The sequence below is a fragment of the Ascaphus truei genome, chromosome 16 (assembly GCF_040206685.1).
Source record: "Ascaphus truei isolate aAscTru1 chromosome 16, aAscTru1.hap1, whole genome shotgun sequence".
Classification (NCBI taxonomy): domain Eukaryota; kingdom Metazoa; phylum Chordata; class Amphibia; order Anura; family Ascaphidae; genus Ascaphus; species Ascaphus truei.
In genome coordinates, this window is record NC_134498.1 from 33846066 (window position 1) to 33865497 (window position 19432).

General features: G+C 57.2%; 1 protein-coding gene across 1 annotated transcript in view; it reads left to right on the forward strand.

Moving 5' to 3' along the window:
- RBMX2 (RNA binding motif protein X-linked 2) overlaps positions 1 to 19432 on the forward strand; it is a 39379-nt gene that overhangs the window by 14776 nt on the left and 5171 nt on the right. The window contains exons 2-5 of the mRNA XM_075573098.1: positions 14539 to 14654; positions 15859 to 15910; positions 16071 to 16200; positions 19229 to 19397. Of these exons, the coding sequence (XP_075429213.1) occupies positions 14539 to 14654; positions 15859 to 15910; positions 16071 to 16200; positions 19229 to 19397 (467 nt within the window). The remainder of the gene's footprint in view (positions 1 to 14538; positions 14655 to 15858; positions 15911 to 16070; positions 16201 to 19228; positions 19398 to 19432) is intronic.

Below are 19432 nucleotides of genomic sequence, written 5' to 3' on the forward strand. Positions count from 1 at the left end.
GGCTCTGGGTTACACGCGGGCATGGTATAATGTACAGAACGTGGGCTCTGGGTTACACGCGGGCACGGTATAATGTACAGAACGTGGGCTCTGGGTTACACGCGGGCACGGTATAATGTACAGAACGTGGGCTCTGGGTTACACGCGGGCACGGTATAATGTACAGAACGTGGGCTCTGGGTTACACGCGGGCACGGTATAATATACAGAACGTGGGCTCTGGGTTACACGCGGGCACGGTATAATGTACAGAACGTGGGCTCTCGGTTACACGCGGGCACGGTATAATGTACAGAACGTGGGCTCTGGGTTACACGCGGGCACGGTATAATGTACAGAACATGGGCTCTGGGTTACACGCGGGCACGGTATAATGTACAGAACGTGGGCTCTGGGTTACACGCGGGCACGGTATAATGTACAGAACGTGGGCTCTCGGTTACACGCGGGCACGGTATAATGTAGAGAACGTGGGCTCTGGGTTACACGCGGGCACGGTATAATGTACAGAACGTGGGCTCTGGGTTACACGCGGGCACGGTATAATGTACAGAACGTGGGCTCTGGGTTACACGCGGGCACGGTATAATGTACAGAACGTGGGCTCTGGGTTACACGCGGGCACGGTATAATGTACAGAACGTGGGCTCTGGGTTACACGCGGGCACGGTATAATGTACAGAACGTGGGCTCTGGGTTACACGCGGGCACGGTATAATGTACAGAACGTGGGCTCTGGGTTACACGCGGGCACGGTATAATGTACAGAACGTGGGCTCTGGGTTACACGCGGGCACGGTATAATGTACAGAACGTGGGCTCTGGGTTACACGCGGGCACGGTATAATGTACAGAACGTGGGCTCTGGGTTACACGCGGGCACGGTATAATGTACAGAACGTGGGCTCTGGGTTACACGCGGGCACGGTATAATGTACAGAACGTGGGCTCTGGGTTACACGCGGGCACGGTATAATGTACAGAACGTGGGCTCTGGGTTACACGCGGGCACGGTATAATGTACAGAACGTGGGCTCTGGGTTACACGCGGGCACGGTATAATGTACAGAACGTGGGCTCTGGGTTACACGCGGGCACGGTATAATGTACAGAACGTGGGCTCTGGGTTACACGCGGGCACGGTATAATGTACAGAACGTGGGCTCTGGGTTACACGCGGGCACGGTATAATGTACAGAACGTGGGCTCTGGGTTACACGCGGGCACGGTATAATGTACAGAACGTGGGCTCTGGGTTACACGCGGGCACGGTATAATGTAGCATAACGTGGGCTCTGGGTTACACGCGGGCACGGTATAATGTACAGAACATGGGCTCTCGGTTACACGCAGGCACGGTATAATGTACAGAACGTGGGCTCTGGGTTACACGCGGGCACGGTATAATGTAGAGAACGTGGGCTCTGGGTTACACGCGGGCACGGTATAATGTAGAGAACGTGGGCTCTGGGTTACACGCGGGCACGGTATAATGTACAGAACGTGGGCTCTGGGTTACACGCGGGCACGGTATAGTATACAGAACGTGGGCTCTGGGTTACACGCGGGCACGGTATAATGTACAGAACGTGGGCTCTGGGTTACACGCGGGCACGGTATAATGTAGAACGTGGGCTCTGGGTTACACGCGGGCACGGTATAATGTAGAACGTGGGCTCTGGGTTACACGCGGGCACGGTATAATGTACAGAACGTGGGCTCTGGGTTACACGCGGGCACGGTATAATGTACAGAACGTGGGCTCTGGGTTACACGCGGGCACGGTATAATGTACAGAACGTGGGCTCTGGGTTACACGCGGGCACGGTATAATGTACAGAACGTGGGCTCTGGGTTACACGCGGGTACGGTATAATGTACAGAACGTGGGCTCTGGGTTACACGCGGGCACGGTATAATGTACAGAACGTGGGCTCTGGGTTACACGCGGGCACGGTATAATGTACAGAACGTGGGCTCTGGGTTACACGGGGGCACGGTATAATGTACAGAACGTGGGCTCTGGGTTACACGCGGGCACGGTATAATATACAGAACGTGGGCTCTGGGTTACACGCGGGCACGGTATAATGTACAGAACGTGGGCTCTGGGTTACACGCGGGCACGGTATAATGTACAGAACGTGGGCTCTGGGTTACACGCGGGCACGGTATAATGTACAGAACGTGGGCTCTGGGTTACACGCGGGCACGGTATAATGTTGAGAACGTGGGCTCTGGGTTACACGCGGGCACGGTATAATGTAGAGAACGTGGGCTCTGGGTTACACGCGGGCACGGTATAATGTACAGAACGTGGGCTCTGGGTTACACGCGGGCACGGTATAATGTACAGAACGTGGGCTCTGGGTTACACGCGGGCATGGTATAATGTACAGAACGTGGGCTCTGGGTTACACGCGGGCACGGTATAATGTACAGAACGTGGGCTCTGGGTTACACGCGGGCACGGTATAATGTACAGAACGTGGGCTCTGGGTTACACGCGGGCACGGTATAATGTACAGAACGTGGGCTCTGGGTTACACGCGGGCACGGTATAATGTACAGAACGTGGGCTCTGGGTTACACGCGGGCACGGTATAATGTACAGAACGTGGGCTCTGGGTTACACGCGGGCACGGTATAATGTACAGAACGTGGGCTCTGGGTTACACGCGGGCACGGTTTAATGTACAGAACGTGGGCTCTGGGTTACACGCGGGCACGGTATAATGTACAGAACGTGGGCTCTGGGTTACACGCGGGCACGGTATAATGTACAGAACGTGGGCTCTGGGTTACACGCGGGCACGGTATAATGTACAGAACGTGGGCTCTGGGTTACACGCGGGCACGGTATAATGTAGAGAACGTGGGCTCTGGGTTACACGCGGGCACGGTATAATGTACAGAACGTGGGCTCTGGGTTACACGCGGGCACGGTATAATGTACAGAACGTGGGCTCTGGGTTACACGCGGGCACGGTATAATGTACAGAACGTGGGCTCTGGGTTACACGCGGGCACGGTATAATATACAGAACGTGGGCTCTGGGTTACACGCGGGCACGGTATAATGTACAGAACGTGGGCTCTGGGTTACACGCGGGCACGGTAAAATGTAGAACGTGGGCTCTGGGTTACACGCGGGCACGGTATAATATACAGAACGTGGGCTCTGGGTTACACGCGGGCACGGTATAATGTACAGAACGTGGGCTCTGGGTTACACGCGGGCACGGTATAATGTACAGAACGTGGGCTCTGGGTTACACGCGGGCACGGTATAATGTACAGAACGTGGGCTCTGGGTTACACGCGGGCACGGTATAATGTACAGAACGTGGGCTCTGGGTTACACGCGGGCACGGTATAATGTACAGAACGTGGGCTCTGGGTTACACGCAGGCACGGTATAATGTAGAACGTGGGCTCTGGGTTACACGCGGGCACGGTATAATATACAGAACGTGGGCTCTGGGTTACACGCGGGCACGGTATAATGTACAGAACGTGGGCTCTGGGTTACACGCGGGCACGGTATAATGTAGAGAACGTGGGCTCTGGGTTACACGCGGGCACGGTATAATGTACAGAACGTGGGCTCTGGGTTACATGCGGGCACGGTATAATGTACAGAACGTGGGCTCTGGGTTACACGCGGGCACGGTATAATGTACAGAACGTGGGCTCTGGGTTACACGCGGGCACGGTATAATGTAGAGAACGTGGGCTCTGGGTTACACGCGGGCACGGTATAATGTACAGAACGTGGGCTCTGGGTTATACGCGGGCACGGTATAGTATACAGAACGTGGGCTCTGGGTTACACGCGGGCACGGTATAATGTACAGAACGTGGGCTCTGGGTTACACGCGGGCACGGTATAATGTACAGAACGTGGGCTCTGGGTTACACGCGGGCACGGTATAATGTACAGAACGTGGGCTCTGGGTTACACGCGGGCACGGTATAATGTAGATAACGTGGGCTCTGGGTTACACGCGGGCACGGTATAATGTACAGAACGTGGGCTCTGGGTTACACGCGGGCACGGTATAATGTACAGAACGTGGGCTCGGTATAATGTACAGAACGTGGGCTCTGGGTTACACGCGGGCACGGTATAATGTACAGAACGTGGGCTCTGGGTTACACGCGGGCACGGTATAATGTACAGAACGTGGGCTCTGGGTTACACGCGGGCACGGTATAATGTACAGAACGTGGGCTCTGGGTTACACGCGGGCACGGTATAATGTACAGAACGTGGGCTCTGGGTTACACGCGGGCACGGTATAATGTACAGAACGTGGGCTCAGGGTTACACGCGGGCACGGTATAATGTACAGAACGTGGGCTCTGGGTTACACGCGGGCACGGTATAATGTACAGAACGTGGGCTCTGGGTTACACGCGGGCACGGTATAATGTACAGAACGTGGGCTCTGGGTTACACGCGGGCACGGTATAATGTACAGAACGTGGGCTCTGGGTTACATGCGGGCACGGTATAATGTACAGAACGTGGGCTCTGGGTTACACGCGGGCACGGTATAATGTACAGAACGTGGGCTCTGGGTTACACGCGGGCACGGTATAATGTAGAGAACGTGGGCTCTGGGTTACACGCGGGCACGGTATAATGTAGAGAACGTGGGCTCTGGGTTACACGCGGGCACGGTATAATGTAGAGAACGTGGGCTCTGGGTTACACGCGGGCACGGAATAATATACAGAACGTGGGCTCTGGGTTACACGCGGGCACGGTATAATGTACAGAACGTGGGCTCTGGGTTACACGCGGGCACGGTATAATGTACAGAACGTGGGCTCTGGGTTACACGCGGGCACGGTATAATGTACAGAACGTGGGCTCTGGGTTACACGGGGGCACGGTATAATGTACAGAACGTGGGCTCTGGGTTACACGCGGGCACGGTATAATATACAGAACGTGGGCTCTGGGTTACACGCGGGCACGGTATAATGTACAGAACGTGGGCTCTGGGTTACACGCGGGCACGGTATAATGTACAGAACGTGGGCTCTGGGTTACACGCGGGCACGGTATAATGTACAGAACGTGGGCTCTGGGTTACACGCGGGCACGGTATAATGTTGAGAACGTGGGCTCTGGGTTACACGCGGGCACGGTATAATGTAGAGAACGTGGGCTCTGGGTTACACGCGGGCACGGTATAATGTACAGAACGTGGGCTCTGGGTTACACGCGGGCACGGTATAATGTACAGAACGTGGGCTCTGGGTTACACGCGGGCATGGTATAATGTACAGAACGTGGGCTCTGGGTTACACGCGGGCACGGTATAATGTACAGAACGTGGGCTCTGGGTTACACGCGGGCACGGTATAATGTACAGAACGTGGGCTCTGGGTTACACGCGGGCACGGTATAATGTACAGAACGTGGGCTCTGGGTTACACGCGGGCACGGTATAATGTACAGAACGTGGGCTCTGGGTTACACGCGGGCACGGTATAATGTACAGAACGTGGGCTCTGGGTTACACGCGGGCACGGTATAATGTACAGAACGTGGGCTCTGGGTTACACGCGGGCACGGTTTAATGTACAGAACGTGGGCTCTGGGTTACACGCGGGCACGGTATAATGTACAGAACGTGGGCTCTGGGTTACACGCGGGCACGGTATAATGTACAGAACGTGGGCTCTGGGTTACACGCGGGCACGGTATAATGTACAGAACGTGGGCTCTGGGTTACACGCGGGCACGGTATAATGTACAGAACGTGGGCTCTGGGTTACACGCGGGCACGGTATAATGTACAGAACGTGGGCTCTGGGTTACACGCGGGCACGGTATAATGTACAGAACGTGGGCTCTGGGTTACACGCGGGCACGGTATAATGTACAGAACGTGGGCTCTGGGTTACACGCGGGCACGGTATAATGTACAGAACGTGGGCTCTGGGTTACACGCGGGCACGGTATAATATACAGAACGTGGGCTCTGGGTTACACGCGGGCACGGTATAATGTACAGAACGTGGGCTCTGGGTTACACGCGGGCACGGTAAAATGTAGAACGTGGGCTCTGGGTTACACGCGGGCACGGTATAATATACAGAACGTGGGCTCTGGGTTACACGCGGGCACGGTATAATGTACAGAACGTGGGCTCTGGGTTACACGCGGGCACGGTATAATGTACAGAACGTGGGCTCTGGGTTACACGCGGGCACGGTATAATGTACAGAACGTGGGCTCTGGGTTACACGCGGGCACGGTATAATGTACAGAACGTGGGCTCTGGGTTACACGCGGGCACGGTATAATGTACAGAACGTGGGCTCTGGGTTACACGCAGGCACGGTATAATGTAGAACGTGGGCTCTGGGTTACACGCGGGCACGGTATAATATACAGAACGTGGGCTCTGGGTTACACGCGGGCACGGTATAATGTACAGAACGTGGGCTCTGGGTTACACGCGGGCACGGTATAATGTAGAGAACGTGGGCTCTGGGTTACACGCGGGCACGGTATAATGTACAGAACGTGGGCTCTGGGTTACATGCGGGCACGGTATAATGTACAGAACGTGGGCTCTGGGTTACACGCGGGCACGGTATAATGTACAGAACGTGGGCTCTGGGTTACACGCGGGCACGGTATAATGTAGAGAACGTGGGCTCTGGGTTACACGCGGGCACGGTATAATGTACAGAACGTGGGCTCTGGGTTATACGCGGGCACGGTATAGTATACAGAACGTGGGCTCTGGGTTACACGCGGGCACGGTATAATGTACAGAACGTGGGCTCTGGGTTACACGCGGGCACGGTATAATGTACAGAACGTGGGCTCTGGGTTACACGCGGGCACGGTATAATGTACAGAACGTGGGCTCTGGGTTACACGCGGGCACGGTATAATGTAGATAACGTGGGCTCTGGGTTACACGCGGGCACGGTATAATGTACAGAACGTGGGCTCTGGGTTACACGCGGGCACGGTATAATGTACAGAACGTGGGCTCGGTATAATGTACAGAACGTGGGCTCTGGGTTACACGCGGGCACGGTATAATGTACAGAACGTGGGCTCTGGGTTACACGCGGGCACGGTATAATGTACAGAACGTGGGCTCTGGGTTACACGCGGGCACGGTATAATGTACAGAACGTGGGCTCTGGGTTACACGCGGGCACGGTATAATGTACAGAACGTGGGCTCTGGGTTACACGCGGGCACGGTATAATGTACAGAACGTGGGCTCTGGGTTACACGCGGGCACGGTATAATGTACAGAACGTGGGCTCTGGGTTACACGCGGGCACGGTATAATGTACAGAACGTGGGCTCTGGGTTACACGCGGGCACGGTATAATGTACAGAACGTGGGCTCTGGGTTACACGCGGGCACGGTATAATGTACAGAACGTGGGCTCTGGGTTACATGCGGGCACGGTATAATGTACAGAACGTGGGCTCTGGGTTACACGCGGGCACGGTATAATGTACAGAACGTGGGCTCTGGGTTACACGCGGGCACGGTATAATGTAGAGAACGTGGGCTCTGGGTTACACGCGGGCACGGTATAATGTAGAGAACGTGGGCTCTGGGTTACACGCGGGCACGGTATAATGTAGAGAACGTGGGCTCTGGGTTACACGCGGGCACGGAATAATATACAGAACGTGGGCTCTGGGTTACACGCGGGCACGGTATAATGTACAGAACGTGGGCTCTGGGTTACACGCGGGCACGGTATAATGTACAGAACGTGGGCTCTGGGTTACACGCGGGCACGGTATAATGTACAGAACGTGGGCTCTGGGTTACACGCGGGCACGGTATAATGTACAGAACGTGGGCTCTGGGTTACACGCGGGCAAGGTATAATGTACAGAACGTGGGCTCTGGGTTCCACGCGGGCACGGTATAATGTAGAACGTGGGCTCTGGGTTACACGCGGGCACGGTATAATATACAGAACGTGGGCTCTGGGTTACACGCGGGCACGATATAATGTACAGAACGTGGGCTCTGGGTTACACGCGGGCACGGTATAATGTAGAGAACGTGGGCTCTGGGTTACACGCGGGCACGGTATAATGTACAGAACGTGGGCTCTGGGTTACATGCGGGCACGGTATAATGTACAGAACGTGGGCTCTGGGTTACACGCGGGCACGGTATAATGTACAGAACGTGGGCTCTGGGTTACACGCGGGCACGGTATAATGTAGAGAACGTGGGCTCTGGGTTACACGCGGGCACGGTATAATGTACAGAACGTGGGCTCTGGGTTATACGCGGGCACGGTATAGTATACAGAACGTGGGCTCTGGGTTACACGCGGGCACGGTATAATGTACAGAACGTGGGCTCTGGGTTACACGCGGGCACGGTATAATGTACAGAACGTGGGCTCTGGGTTACACGCGGGCACGGTATAATGTACAGAACGTGGGCTCTGGGTTACACGCGGGCACGGTATAATGTAGATAACGTGGGCTCTGGGTTACACGCGGGCACGGTATAATGTACAGAACGTGGGCTCTGGGTTACACGCGGGCACGGTATAATGTACAGAACGTGGGCTCGGTATAATGTACAGAACGTGGGCTCTGGGTTACACGCGGGCACGGTATAATGTACAGAACGTGGGCTCTGGGTTACACGCGGGCACGGTATAATGTACAGAACGTGGGCTCTGGGTTACACGCGGGCACGGTATAATGTACAGAACGTGGGCTCTGGGTTACACGCGGGCACGGTATAATGTACAGAACGTGGGCTCTGGGTTACACGCGGGCACGGTATAATGTACAGAACGTGGGCTCTGGGTTACACGCGGGCACGGTATAATGTACAGAACGTGGGCTCTGGGTTACACGCGGGCACGGTATAATGTACAGAACGTGGGCTCTGGGTTACACGCGGGCACGGTATAATGTACAGAACGTGGGCTCTGGGTTACACGCGGGCACGGTATAATGTACAGAACGTGGGCTCTGGGTTACACGCGGGCACGGTATAATGTACAGAACGTGGGCTCTGGGTTACACGCGGGCACGGTATAATGTACAGAACGTGGGCTCTGGGTTACACGCGGGCACGGTATAATGTAGAGAACGTGGGCTCTGGGTTACACGCGGGCACGGTATAATGTACAGAACGTGGGCTCTGGGTTACACGCGGGCACGGTATAATGTACAGAACGTGGGCTCTGGGTTACACGCGGGCACGGTATAATGTACAGAACGTGGGCTCTGGGTTACACGCGGGCACGGTATAATGTACAGAACGTGGGCTCTGGGTTACACGCGGGCACGGTATAATATACAGAACGTGGGCTCTGGGTTACACGCGGGCACGGTATAATGTACAGAACGTGGGCTCTGGGTTACACGCGGGCACGGTAAAATGTAGAACGTGGGATCTGGGTTACACGCGGGCACGGTATAATATACAGAACGTGGGCTCTGGGTTACACGCGGGCACGGTATAATGTACAGAACGTGGGCTCTGGGTTACACGCGGGCACGGTATAATGTACAGAACGTGGGCTCTGGGTTACACGCGGGCACGGTATAATGTACAGAACGTGGGCTCTGGGTTACACGCGGGCACGGTATAATGTACAGAACGTGGGCTCTGGGTTACACGCGGGCACGGTATAATGTACAGAACGTGGGCTCTGGGTTACACGCAGGCACGGTATAATGTAGAACGTGGGCTCTGGGTTACACGCGGGCACGGTATAATATACAGAACGTGGGCTCTGGGTTACACGCGGGCACGGTATAATGTACAGAACGTGGGCTCTGGGTTACACGCGGGCACGGTATAATGTAGAGAACGTGGGCTCTGGGTTACACGCGGGCACGGTATAATGTACAGAACGTGGGCTCTGGGTTACATGCGGGCACGGTATAATGTACAGAACGTGGGCTCTGGGTTACACGCGGGCACGGTATAATGTACAGAACGTGGGCTCTGGGTTACACGCGGGCACGGTATAATGTAGAGAACGAGGGCTCTGGGTTACACGCGGGCACGGTATAATGTACAGAACGTGGGCTCTGGGTTATACGCGGGCACGGTATAGTATACAGAACGTGGGCTCTGGGTTACACGCGGGCACGGTATAATGTACAGAACGTGGGCTCTGGGTTACACGCGGGCACGGTATAATGTACAGAACGTGGGCTCTGGGTTACACGCGGGCACGGTATAATGTACAGAACGTGGGCTCTGGGTTACACGCGGGCACGGTATAATGTAGATAACGTGGGCTCTGGGTTACACGCGGGCACGGTATAATGTACAGAACGTGGGCTCTGGGTTACACGCGGGCACGGTATAATGTACAGAACGTGGGCTCGGTATAATGTACAGAACGTGGGCTCTAGGTTACACGCGGGCACGGTATAATGTACAGAACGTGGGCTCTGGGTTACACGCGGGCACGGTATAATGTACAGAACGTGGGCTCTGGGTTACACGCGGGCACGGTATAATGTACAGAACGTGGGCTCTGGGTTACACGCGGGCACGGTATAATGTACAGAACGTGGGCTCTGGGTTACACGCGGGCACGGTATAATGTACAGAACGTGGGCTCTGGGTTACACGCGGGCACGGTATAATGTACAGAACGTGGGCTCTGGGTTACACGCGGGCACGGTATAATGTACAGAACGTGGGCTCTGGGTTACACGCGGGCACGGTATAATGTACAGAACGTGGGCTCTGGGTTACACGCGGGCACGGTATAATGTACAGAACGTGGGCTCGGTATAATGTACAGAACGTGGGCTCTGGGTTACACGCGGGCACGGTATAATGTACAGAACGTGGGCTCTGGGTTACACGCGGGCACGGTATAATGTACAGAACGTGGGCTCTGGGTTACACGCGGGCACGGTATAATGTACAGAACGTGGGCTCTGGGTTACACGCGGGCACGGTATAATGTACAGAACGTGGGCTCTGGGTTACACGCGGGCACGGTATAATGTACAGAACGTGGGCTCTGGGTTACACGCGGGCACGGTATAATGTACAGAACGTGGGCTCTGGGTTACATGCGGGCACGGTATAATGTACAGAACGTGGGCTCTGGGTTACACGCGGGCACGGTATAATGTACAGAACGTGGGCTCTGGGTTACACGCGGGCACGGTATAATGTACAGAACGTGGGCTCTGGGTTACACGCGGGCACGGTATAATGTAGAGAACGTGGGCTCTGGGTTACACGCGGGCACGGTATAATGTAGAGAACGTGGGCTCTGGGTTACACGCGGGCACGGTATAATGTAGAGAACGTGGGCTCTGGGTTACACGCGGGCACGGAATAATATACAGAACGTGGGCTCTGGGTTACACGCGGGCACGGTATAATGTACAGAACGTGGGCTCTGGGTTACACGCGGGCACGGTATAATGTACAGAACGTGGGCTCTGGGTTACACGCGGGCACGGTATAATGTACAGAACGTGGGCTCTGGGTTACACGCGGGCACGGTATAATGTACAGAACGTGGGCTCTGGGTTACACGCGGGCAAGGTATAATGTACAGAACGTGGGCTCTGGGTTCCACGCGGGCACGGTATAATGTAGAACGTGGGCTCTGGGTTACACGCGGGCACGGTATAATATACAGAACGTGGGCTCTGGGTTACACGCGGGCACGATATAATGTACAGAACGTGGGCTCTGGGTTACACGCGGGCACGGTATAATGTAGAGAACGTGGGCTCTGGGTTACACGCGGGCACGGTATAATGTACAGAACGTGGGCTCTGGGTTACACGCGGGCACGGTATAATGTACAGAACGTGGGCTCTGGGTTACACGCGGGCACGGTATAATGTACAGAACGTGGGCTCTGGGTTACACGCGGGCACGGTATAATGTAGAGAACGTGGGCTCTGGGTTACACGCGGGCACGGTATAATGTACAGAACGTGGGCTCTGGGTTATACGCGGGCACGGTATAGTATACAGAACGTGGGCTCTGGGTTACACGCGGGCACGGTATAATGTACAGAACGTGGGCTCTGGGTTACACGCGGGCACGGTATAATGTACAGAACGTGGGCTCTGGGTTACACGCGGGCACGGTATAATGTACAGAACGTGGGCTCTGGGTTACACGCGGGCACGGTATAATGTAGATAACGTGGGCTCTGGGTTACACGCGGGCACGGTATAATGTACAGAACGTGGGCTCTGGGTTACACGCGGGCACGGTATAATGTACAGAACGTGGGCTCTGGGTTACACGCGGGCACGGTATAATGTACAGAACGTGGGCTCTGGGTTACACGCGGGCACGGTATAATGTACAGAACGTGGGCTCTGGGTTACACGCGGGCACGGTATAATGTACAGAACGTGGGCTCTGGGTTACACGCGGGCACGGTATAATGTACAGAACGTGGGCTCTGGGTTACACGCGGGCACGGTATAATGTACAGAACGTGGGCTCTGGGTTACACGCGGGCACGGTATAATGTACAGAACGTGGGCTCTGGGTTACACGCGGGCACGGTATAATGTACAGAACGTGGGCTCTGGGTTACACGCGGGCACGGTATAATGTACAGAACGTGGGCTCTGGGTTACACGCGGGCACGGTATAATGTACAGAACGTGGGCTCTGGGTTACACGCGGGCACGGTATAATGTACAGAACGTGGGCTCTGGGTTACACGCGGGCACGGTATAATGTACAGAACGTGGGCTCTGGGTTACACGCGGGCACGGTATAATGTAGAGAACGTGGGCTCTGGGTTACACGCGGGCACGGTATAATGTACAGAACGTGGGCTCTGGGTTACACGCGGGCACGGTATAATGTACAGAACGTGGGCTCTGGGTTACACGCGGGCACGGTATAATGTACAGAACGTGGGCTCTGGGTTACACGCGGGCACGGTATAATGTACAGAACGTGGGCTCTGGGTTACACGCGGGCACGGTATAATGTACAGAACGTGGGCTCTGGGTTACACGCGGGCACGGTATAATGTACAGAACGTGGGCTCTGGGTTACACGCGGGCACGGTATAATGTACAGAACGTGGGCTCTGGGTTACACGCGGGCACGGGATAATGTACAGAACGTGGGCTCTGGGTTACACGCGGGCACGGTATAATGTACAGAACGTGGGCTCTGGGTTACACGCGGGCACGGTATAATGTAGAGAACGTGGGCTCTGGGTTACACGCGGGCACGGTATAATGTAGAGAACGTGGGCTCTGGGTTACACGCGGGCACGGTATAATGTAGAGAACGTGGGCTCGGTTACACGCGGGCACGGTATAATGTACAGAACGTGGGCTCTGGGTTACACGCGGGCACGGTATAATGTACAGAACGTGGGCTCTGGGTTACACGCGGGCACGGTATAATGTACAGAACGTGGGCTCTGGGTTACACGCGGGCACGGTATAATGTACAGAACGTGGGCTCTGGGTTACACGCGGGCACGGTATAATGTAGAGAACGTGGGCTCTGGGTTACACGCGGGCACGGTATAATGTACAGAACGTGGGCTCTGGGTTACACGCGGGCACGGTATAATGTACAGAACGTGGGCTCTGGGTTACACGCGGGCACGGGATAATGTAGAGAACGTGGGCTCTGGGTTACACGCGGGCACGGTATAATGTACAGAACGTGGGCTCTGGGTTACACGCGGGCTCGGTATAATGTACAGAACGTGGGCTCTGGGTTACACATGAGCACGGTATAATGTACAGAACGTGGGCTCTGGGTTACACGCGGGCACGGTATAATGTACAGAACGTGGGCTCTGGGTTACACGCGGGCACGGTATAATATACAGAACGTGGGCTCTGGGTTACACGCGGGCACGGTATAATGTACAGAACGTGGGCTCTGGGTTACACGCGGGCACGGTATAATGTACAGAACGTGGGCTCTGGGTTACACGCGGGCACGGGATAATGTACAGAACGTGGGCTCTGGGTTACACGCGGGCACGGTATAATGTAGAGAACGTGGGCTCTGGGTTACACGCGGGCACGGTATAATGTACAGAACGTGGGCTCTGGGTTACACGCGGGCACGGTATAATGTACAGAACGTGGGCTCTGGGTTACACGCGGGCACGGTATAATGTACAGAACGTGGGCTCTGGGTTACACGCGGGCACGGTATAATGTACAGAACGTGGGCTCTGGGTTACACGCGGGCACGGTATAATGTACAGAACGTGGGCTCTGGGTTACACGCGGGCACGGTATAATGTACAGAACGTGGGCTCTGGGTTACACGCGGGCACGGTATAATGTACAGAACGTGGGCTCTGGGTTACACGCGGGCACGGGATAATGTACAGAACGTGGGCTCTGGGTTACACGCGGGCACGGTATAATGTACAGAACGTGGGCTCTGGGTTACACGCGGGCACGGTATAATGTACAGAACGTGGGCTCTGGGTTACACGCGGGCGCGGTATAATGTCTGTCTGTATATTAAAGCCCCTCCTGTCTCCATCTCCAGTCCCCTAACAAAGGTGAAGCTGATTAACGAGCTTAACTCCCGGGAGGCGAGTCTGGGGGTGAGCGAGACCGTGTCCTGGCATGCAGACTACCGAGACAGCGCTTGGATCTTTTTGGGTCAGTCACACTGTATCTCTCTCCGCTTTGTATATATTGATAATTACATTTCTTTAAGAGATCTCTAATCGTCATTTCCAACTCTGATTTTTTTATTTGTCAAATCTGTTTGCTGTTAGAGTTTGCAATATATCCAGGAGGTTAAAATGGGCTCCTCTCCAAAGCTGCAGACACTAGGCTAAGAAAATCATAATGTTTTTTTCAACTAGAAAATTAATTATTTTTCTTATATAAGGACATTCATTATCATGGGAGAAAAATAGCCATTTGTGTATTAAAACAATATCACACATTTCTGTACTACTTTGTAACATTTACATTACAGCAGGGCCCCGCTTTTCGGCGATCCGCTGATACGGCAGCATCAAGGGGGCCGCCATGTTGAATTTGAAATCGCGCTTGCACAGACGGCAGGTTGCGCGCGCAGCATATAGATCGCACATGCGCAGAACGGCAAAAATGCCGGTTTGCGCATGCGCAACACTGAAAATCGCCGGATCCGCTTTTCGGCGATTTTCACTATACGGCGGGTCTCTGGAACGGAACCCGCCGCATACCCGGGGCCCTGCTGTATATTAAAAAAATCGTATTTACATTTCCCTTTGAGATTTTTCATCACTAATTCTGATGATATATACTCATTAGTCTGTCTTTTTTTGTAGTGATTTTGTGTGGTTATTTGTAAAAAGACATGATATTGTATACTTTAGTTAGTGGTTTTTTTTTTATATATTAGCAGTGGTTGACAAATCACAAAAAAATCTACTCGCCACCTAGTACCAAACGTGTGCTGCTTGGGCCAATATTTACTCGCCCGGGGCGAGCAAATGTATAGGTTTGTCGAACACTGTATATTAGTGATATGTAGCTTTTTAGTGTATTTAAATAAACATCTGAACAAGATTTATGTTTTGTGTGTGTATATATATATATATATATATAAACCCCTTTGTACTGATAAAGCGGATATAGTGTTCACTGTGAAATGCGTTGGGAGGAATGATTTTGGTGAAAAGGTATGAGGGTGTGACTTATACCTGGAAAACCACAGCGGACACCCACAAACGGCATCGGAGAAACCAGTCCAGGGAACATGTGAGCCCAGCGCCCATCCTTGCTCTCCTCCCTGTGCCACCTCATCCAGCAGTTATGTATTATACGTGCTTCTAGTGTGGGCGATATTTATATGCTATTCCTGTCCTAGGGGGGCTGCCATACGAGCTGACAGAGGGAGATGTCATCTGCGTGTTCTCACAGTGAGTACCCCCTCTTTGTGTTCCCTATTCCTAGTGCTCTGTTCCTTCTCCCTAATCCTCCTCCTCCCAGGTGGTTTCAGTTCTAGCGCTTTGTCCCCCTCTTTCTCCCCCCCCCCTGCCCCCCAGTGCTCTCTCCGTGTCCCAACACTCTATCCCGCAGGTATGGGGAGATAGTGAATATTAATCTGGTCAGGGATAAAGCCTCCGGTCGCTCACGTGGATTCTGCTTCCTGTGTTTTGAGGATCAGAGGAGCACAGTGCTGGCAGTGGACAATCTAAATGGGATCAAGGTGAGGGGGAGCAGCGAGCGCAGGTGGTGGGGGAGTGGAGCAGCGAGCGCAGGTGGTGGGGGAGTGGAGCAGCGAGCGCAGGTGGTGGGGGAGTGGAGCAGCGAGCGCAGGTGGTGGGGGAGTGGAGCAGCGAGCGCAGGTGGTGGGGGAGTGGAGCAGCGAGCGCAGGTGGTGGGGGAGTGGAGCAGCGAGCGCAGGTGGTGGGGGAGTGGAGCAGCGAGCGCAGGTGGTGGGGGAGTGGAGCAGCGAGCGCAGGTGGTGGGGGAGTGGAGCAGCGAGCGCAGGTGGTGGGGGAGTGGAGCAGCGAGCGCAGGTGGTGGGGGAGTGGAGCAGGGAGCGCAGGAGGTGGTGGGGGAGTGGAGCAGCGAGCGCAGGTGGTGGGCGAGGATCAGCGAGCGCAGGAGGTGGTGGGGGAGTGGAGCAGCGAGCGCAGGTGGTGGGGGAGTGGAGCAGGGAGCGCAGGAGGTGGTGGGGGAGTGGAGCAGCGAGCGCAGGTGGTGGGGGAGTGGAGCAGGGAGCGCAGGAGGTGGTGGGGGAGTGGAGCAGCGAGCGCAGGAGGTGGTGGGGGAGTGGAGCAGCGAGCGCAGGTGGTGGGGGAGGATCAGCGAGCGCAGGAGGTGGTGGGGGAGTGGAGCAGCGAGCGCAGGTGGTGGGGGAGTGGAGCAGGGAGCGCAGGAGGTGGTGGAGGAGGAGCAGCGAGCGCAGGAGGTGGTGGGGGAGTGGAGCAGGGAGCGCAGGAGGTGGTGGAGGAGGAGCAGCGAGCGCAGGAGGTGGTGGGGGAGTGGAGCAGCGAGCGCAGGAGGTGGTGGGGGAGTGGAGCAGGGAGCGCGGGAGGTGATGGGGGAGTGGAGCAGTGAGCACGGGAGGTGGTGGGGGAGGAGCAGGGAGCGCGGGAGGTGGTGAGGGAGTGGAGCAGGGAGCGCGGGAGGTGGTGGGGGAGTGGAGCAGGGAGCGCGGGAGGTGGTGAGGGAGTGGAGCAGGGAGCGCGGGAGGTGGTGGGGGAGTGGAGCAGGGAGCGCGGGAGGTGGTGGGGGAGTGGAGCAGGGAGCGCGGGAGGTGGTGGGGGATTGGAGCAGGGAGCGCGGGAGGTGGTGGGGGATTGGAGCAGGGAGCGCGGGAGGTGATGGGGGACTGGAGCAGTGAGCACGGGAGGTGGTGGGGGAGGAGCAGGGAGCGCGGGAGGTGGTGAGGGAGTGGAGCAGGGAGCGCGGGAGGTGGTGGGGGAGTGGAGCAGGGAGCGCGGGAGGTGGTGGGGGAGTGGAGCAGGGAGCGCGGGAGGTGGTGGGGGAGTGGAGCAGGGAGCGCGGGAGGTGGTGGGGGAGTGGAGCAGGGAGCGCGGGAGGTGGTGGGGGAGTGGAGCAGGGAGCGCGGAAGGTGGTGGGGGAGTGGAGCAGGGAGCGCGGGAGGTGGTGGGGGAGTGGAGCAGGGAGCGCGGGAGGTGGTGGGGGAGTGGAGCAGGGAGCGCGGGAGGTGGTGGGGGAGTGGAGCAGGGAGCGCGGGAGGTGGGGGGGAGTGGAGCAGGGAGCGCGGGAGGTGGGGGGGGGAGTGGAGCAGGGAGCGCGGGAGGTGGTGGGGGGAGTGGAGCAGGGAGCGCGGGAGGTGGTGGGGGGAGTGGAGCAGGGAGGTGGTGGGGGAGTGGAGCAGGGAGGTGGTGGGGGAGTGGAGCAGGGAGCGCGGGAGGTGGTGGGGGGAGTGGAGCAGGGAGGTGGTGGGGGAGTGGAGCAGGGAGCGCGGGAGGTGGTGGGGGAGTGGAGCAGGGAGCGCGGGAGGTGGTGGGGGAGGGGAGCGCAGGAGGTGGTGGGGGAGGGGAGCGCAGGAGGTGGTGGGGGAGGGGAGCGCAGGAGGTGGTGGGGGATTGGAGCAGGGAGCGCGGGAGGTGGTGGGGGATTGGAGCAGGGAGCGCGGGAGGTGATGGGGGACTGGAGCAGTGAGCACGGGAGGTGGTGGGGGAGGAGCAGGGAGCGCGGGAGGTGGTGAGGGAGTGGAGCAGGGAGCGCGGGAGGTGGTGGGGGAGTGGAGCAGGGAGCGCGGGAGGTGGTGGGGGAGTGGAGCAGGGAGCGCGGGAGGTGGTGGGGGAGTGGAGCAGGGAGCGCGGGAGGTGGTGGGGGAGTGGAGCAGGGAGCGCGGGAGGTGGTGGGGGAGTGGAGCAGGGAGCGCGGGAGGTGGTGGGGGAGTGGAGCAGGGAGCGCGGGAGGTGGTGGGGGAGTGGAGCAGGGAGCTCGGGAGGTGGTGGGGGAGTGGAGCAGGGAGCGCGGGAGGTGGTGGGGGAGTGGAGCAGGGAGCGCTGGAGGTGGGGGGGAGTGGAGCAGGGAGCGCGGGAGGTGGGGGGGAGTGGAGCAGGGAGCGCGGGAGGTGGTGGGGGGAGTGGAGCAGGGAGCGCGGGAGGTGGTGGGGGGAGTGGAGCAGGGAGGTGGTGGGGGAGTGGAGCAGGGAGGTGGTGGGGGAGTGGAGCAGGGAGGTGGTGGGGGAGTGGAGCAGGGAGCGCGGGAGGTGGTGGGGGGAGTGGAGCAGGGAGGTGGGGGGGAGTGGAGCAGGGAGCGCGGGAGGTGGGGGGGGAGTGGAGCAGGGAGCGCGGGAGGTGGTGGGGGGAGTGGAGCAGGGAGCGCGGGAGGTGGTGGGGGGAGTGGAGCAGGGAGGTGGTGGGGGAGTGGAGCAGGGAGGTGGTGGGGGAGTGGAGCAGGGAGGTGGTGGGGGAGTGGAGCAGGGAGCGCGGGAGGTGGTGGGGGGAGTGGAGCAGGGAGGTGGTGGGGGAGTGGAGCAGGGAGCGCGGGAGGTGGTGGGGGAGTGGAGCAGGGAGCGCGGGAGGTGGTGGGGGAGGGGAGCGCAGGAGGTGGTGGGGGAGGGGAGCGCAGGAGGTGGTGGGGGAGGGGAGCGCAGGAGGTGGTGGGGGAGGGGAGCGCAGGAGGTGGTGGGGGAGGGGAGCGCAGGAGGTGGTGGGGGAGGGGAGCGCATTAAGTTTAGGTGGTGGGGGGAAAAGGGCAAGAGGGGTGACGTGCTTGTATGGTAACCATCTTAATTTTCCTCAAAGCTAAAAGGTCGCACAATCCGTGTCGATCACGTGGCCAATTACCGGCCTCCCAAGGACGCTGAAGACTTGGATGACATAACACAGGCTCTGCGTGAGAGGGGGTGCGGAGCGCGGACACCCCCTCCAGCCTCATCATCCGAGGAGGAGGAGCCGAGGAGAAAGAAGAAAGGTAACCTCTTTTATAAGAACTGCCCACTCCCCTGG